Below are 4,741 nucleotides of genomic sequence, written 5' to 3' on the forward strand. Positions count from 1 at the left end.
ATGTGGCTTGTTTGTAGATTTGGATCAATTGTATTTAGCAGAGCCCAACCCATTAAGAATCAGATTAGCTATGCATCCTCAATTCTAATCCCAATACCTAAAAGCGTCCCTGAATGTCACACAGGACTACCCATTGTTGTTCAGCTCCATTTATTGTGACAAAACTTTTCTCAGCTTCTAAAGACCAATACAATTTATTAGATATCAAGTCTAACACAACATTACATTTGATATGAATAAAAAATTATGTATTTTTCACACAATTTGGTGCCAAGTTAAAGTATGTCTTTTTATGCATTACATTAGTCACTTTTGTACAATATTGTCTTTTAAGCAGTTCCAGTTGTCAGTGTTAGCTGAGTACAAAATCAACATAGGAGAAAAACCTTTTGTGGCTTTTCAAAAAAAAAAAATAATTTGATAACTCAATGTGGTACCATAACAGTCTTATTATATGTCTATTCCAGTATGGAAGGATATCTTTTCATAACACCTGCAGATTAAATTTCACTGTTATTTCCCAGATGAATATAAATAGCACAATACACTGAATATACTGCCTGTCAAAACACATATTGTGTCTATTTTAACACAAGAGAACCGCACAGGCTCAGACTGAACTTGCATGTGTTCAGGAATATAAAAAGACAGAGAGGTCATGTGTCCATTTCAGATGAAAATTATTTCTGTCCAGTGAATCCGACAAAAATTAAAGTGACCCTGCATGTTTGAGCTCTCAGAAATATATGGGATTTTATACACAATTATATACTTTTAACACAAACTGGAGTGGCCTGCTGGTCCACTTAGAATAACACCATTCCGTAAAGGCTTTAGTGGTTTTAGCCTCCATTAATGATGTCACTATAGCAAAGAGTCAAAGTTCACCAGCAGGAGTAGGAGAAGAGTGGGTATTGGCTCCAGTCTGCTGTGTGGCTGTGGTGGTGAGGATGATGGTAGAAGCCATGTTGTTGTGGGTTGTGTTCAGCTGTAGTAAGTGGATGAGGTGGAGGGTGGACAACGGTGTGTGTTACATCTACTTCATTGGAAGGCAGCGAATATCTGGTGTACTCTAGCGATCTGGAGACATGAAAGAGTAACATGGCAGTTAAATTTTATTTTTCTGTTCTTCCAAGGGTCACTGGTTTTGATCTCAGCCTGGGCATCTCAAATCATACCTGTAGGGCTGGTATGGCATGGATGCAGGCACCATCTGTTCCTCACAGCTGTAGTCATACTCCTGCAGCTCCAGGGGCTCAGCATGAAGACTCTCAGATGGGTCTTGCTCCACAGCCCAGGCTGAAAGGTCACCCCCTTTCAGTAGCTGCTGTGTGGAAGCCTGATCCCTCCCCTCCTCTGCTGACTGAGAGGTGGAGGGCATCCTCTGCAGGCCTGAGAGGGAAATACAATGTTTAATAGGGCATTAATTTCAAAGAATACCATCTCACATCACCAGGATTTTAGTTGTTGTTATAGTATGATTTCAAACAAGCTGCAAGAGTGAAAAGTTGAACCCAATTATTATAAAATCTTACCTGTAGGACTTGTGCAAACAGATTTCTTCTCCAGTGTGGCTCTTTTTGAAGGAGGGCTTCTGTCTGAGCGACACCTAAAGAAAAATAAATAAGCATTTAAAGGGAACGTTTACCCCACTAATTAAAAATGTGACTTTTATCTTGAGTAACATCATCATGATTTCTGGAACATCGCTGTTGAGTTTGTTTTTTTTAAATTTATTTTTTATTTGTATGTTTTGGCTCATTGAGCACAACAAGCCAAGAGCCATCTAGTTCCATTATATTTAAGAGGAAACAGACATCTCTATGGCTGATATCTCTCTGCAACTCACACAAAGACAAATAAGACTTATAAGTAGCACTATAGGTAAGAGGAAAATATATTTTGGTTTTGTTGTGAACTGTCCCTTTAAACATTTGTATTGCATTTATCTGCGTGCTCTGATTTAAGTTTTCAATATTAATGTTATATTGGCCTTAAACCATAACAAAAAGCTCAACATAGAAGATGTTTTAGCTACATTGTTTAATTATTAATGTCTGTCTTTCATTTATTTCGAGAAGACTATTACAAAAAAAAGTCATTTCATATTATTGTTTTTTTTACCTTTTGCTGTGGGAATGGGTGCCTCCCTCCCTGAATCCCTTAGCGAAGGGGTTGTGGTCAATCTTCAGTTTGGTGATCTTAAAAACAGGAAATGATTGGTGCAGGGTGTTTTGTTTTAAACCAAACAGATGTACTATCAAATTTATTTTCAGTTAAAGTTTTGTAATGTTGTTCGAGTTCATACCTTTGGATTTTGGTAAGCGGTCACTGCAGTGAAGGTCGTCTCTGGGAAGGAAAAGGTTTGAAATGGGCCCCAGCGGACAGTGTAAGGACTGTCTGCTTGGGTGACATGAAACCTGGGGTAGTAGCGATGCATAGAGTGTAGGATGATCTGAAGAGCAGAGTGACACACTGAGTAAATAAAACATAGTATCGCATAATCCTTTTGACTCTGTGTGTATGGTGGTTTCTTACATGGCCGTGCTGGTCCAAGGTGTTGTTGGTGAGCTTCATCTTGAGAAAGGACAACGACTGCTTCATCCAGTGACTTCCTGGAGCAGGGGAGTCTGGGTGCATGTATGTCCGACACGGGGGCTGGGGCTCAGCCTTCCCAGCGACCTCCCACTGCTCCTTTTTCCACTACAGAGAAATGGGGGAGGGAGGGAGGCAGGTTACCAAGTGTGAGACCTGAGGACATGTCTGATTAATTAGAAGTCTTCATGAAGCATAAAATATCTTTTTTTTTCTCCCAACTCATAATGACGGATGCTAGACAAGAAAGCTGTGGTGCATAAAACGTCTTAGGGGGCAGAATTTATTGCAAGGTTTTGCATTACAATGTACAGAGAGATTTTGGGTCAGTTTAACTATTTTGAAAGCAAAAGTTCACCAGCAACCAAAAGGCAAAAAAGTGCTCTACAGTACTCTACACCAAGTGTGTGCTAAAAGCAATATCTGTGACCAAATGGGCCACAGCAGTGGATGTAAGGAGCCGTTGAATGTATGGATGGCTGACTGCTCCTCATTCACCAATTGTGAATAGGGAGGGATGCTAATTGATTGGGCCTCCAACAGAGAGTGCACAAACAGGAAGCAATGAAAGGCTTTGATATTCAGCAGTGAACGGCCCAGTGTGGGCAGACCAGAGTCTGGCTGCAGACTGCTATGTTTTACATACTGCAGTCTGTTGGTTTTAAACCCTAAATGTAGCCAAAAACAATGCCTACAGTGTATGTGTTGCATATGCATTTACCTTGTATTTGAAGCTGTCTACAGGAACCATATCCATCATGACGATGTAATTGGCAAAAGGTTGGAGGCCATATAGACTGATGCTGCAGTGTGGAAACATTCTCCTGAAACAAATACAAAAAATCATAACATGTGGTACTGAATGGTTTCAGATGTTTCTGAAAATGATGATATCCTGTGATCCTTGAAACATAATGTTGCAGATCCTGCTCAGCAACCTTAGCATAGGCAATATCTTGTTGGTTGTGTTCCATGAGATTAATGGTTCAAAACAATTCTGTATTTTCCAAAAGCAGAGAGTCTTCATTTTGTGGCCAGTTTTGTTACCTTCCATGCTTTGTTATAATCATCTCTGTTCCGATGCTGTGAAAGGACTTCCAGAGATCAGCATTCTCCAGGGTCATCCTGATGCAGCCCTGCTGGTATGAGTCAGCTGCTGGAGGGAACCGGGGCATGCTCAGATTTGATTTGGAGTCTGTGGAGAAAATACAGGAGAAAGGAGCTCTAACATCAGACATATACACAACATGACTGGTTTATTGCAGCTGGACAAAGCATGCAGATGTTGAGACATCAATTTGCAGGACAGGATAGTTTTGTACAAGTTCAACTCAATTTCTCTTCAAATAAGTCAAATATGTATGAAGAAATGCAATGCATCTTACTTTGTGACCATTTACTTACATCCCAAAATGAAAAAAAAAAACCCAAACAAAACAATACAAAACAAAACAAAAAAAAACAACAGTAGGGTGTCACATTGCACATGCGTGCATTGCACATTAGTTAGATCCAAAACTTACCAGAGATGTGATGCATATTACTGTGCCCTACTGTTACGATCACCAGTGCAGCAGTCTTGAGACTAAGTGCTGCTTTCAGATGTTCTAACACTGTAGTCAGGGGTCTCTATCCTTGACAAGTCTGAGACTTGAACTTGATTGGTCATCACAGAGAGGGTGGGGTCTCAACAGCCAAGGGGGGTGTGGCTGGAGCAGATTTAGGGGCCAGGTGAGAATATAACCTGATGCTGTTCATTTGCTATGCTATGGGAATGTGTAATTGTTGTTTGTGCCCTTTTCTGTAATGACAAATGAGACATTATATGACTGGTATGTTGGAGTGAATGCCACTCTTTATATATAGGTATGTCTTCATCAAAGAGAGACAACTTTTGCCAGAAAAGTGATTTTTAGTTTTATACCAAAACTATTTTTAAAGAGACTTGAACCATAATCAACTAAACAGTAACATAAACATATGTAATACCTTAGTGTATCCTTTCTTGATTAGTTTGACTTACTCAGTTTGGCCTTGTTGTTGTTCATAGAGATCTTTGAACAGACTTTTAGGGACTAAAAACAACAACAATGGTTTTTGTACATACTTTTCAAAAAACATAATAATCTGCCCGAGACCCGATCAT

At 39.7% G+C, this 4,741-nt stretch overlaps 1 protein-coding gene across 1 annotated transcript; it reads right to left on the reverse strand.

The window, feature by feature from the left end:
• Positions 1-884: 884 nt before the first annotated feature.
• LOC121959439 (T-box-containing protein TBX6L-like) lies at positions 885-4,134 on the reverse strand. Its single transcript, XM_042508709.1, has 9 exons — positions 4,119-4,134; positions 3,643-3,790; positions 3,317-3,419; positions 2,539-2,703; positions 2,309-2,455; positions 2,125-2,201; positions 1,536-1,609; positions 1,179-1,392; positions 885-1,080 (listed from the first exon to the last, which is right to left on the reverse strand). Exons 1-9 carry the CDS (start codon positions 4,132-4,134, stop codon positions 885-887), a joined length of 1,140 nt encoding a protein of 379 aa, XP_042364643.1.
• Between the last annotated feature and the right edge of the window lie 607 nt (positions 4,135-4,741).

Source organism: Plectropomus leopardus, chromosome 20 (assembly GCF_008729295.1).
Source record: "Plectropomus leopardus isolate mb chromosome 20, YSFRI_Pleo_2.0, whole genome shotgun sequence".
Classification (NCBI taxonomy): domain Eukaryota; kingdom Metazoa; phylum Chordata; class Actinopteri; order Perciformes; family Serranidae; genus Plectropomus; species Plectropomus leopardus.

Excerpts from the sequence above, each read along its gene's own strand:
- LOC121959439 (XM_042508709.1), bottom strand. Across the intron at positions 2,456-2,538 it reads CCTTGGACCAGCACGGCCAT|ATCATCCTACACTCTATGCA; the intron begins GTAAGAAACCAC and ends TCTGCTCTTCAG. Across the intron at positions 1,610-2,124 it reads ACCCATTCCCACAGCAAAAG|GTGTCGCTCAGACAGAAGCC; the intron begins GTAAAAAAAACA and ends ATTTTTCTTTAG.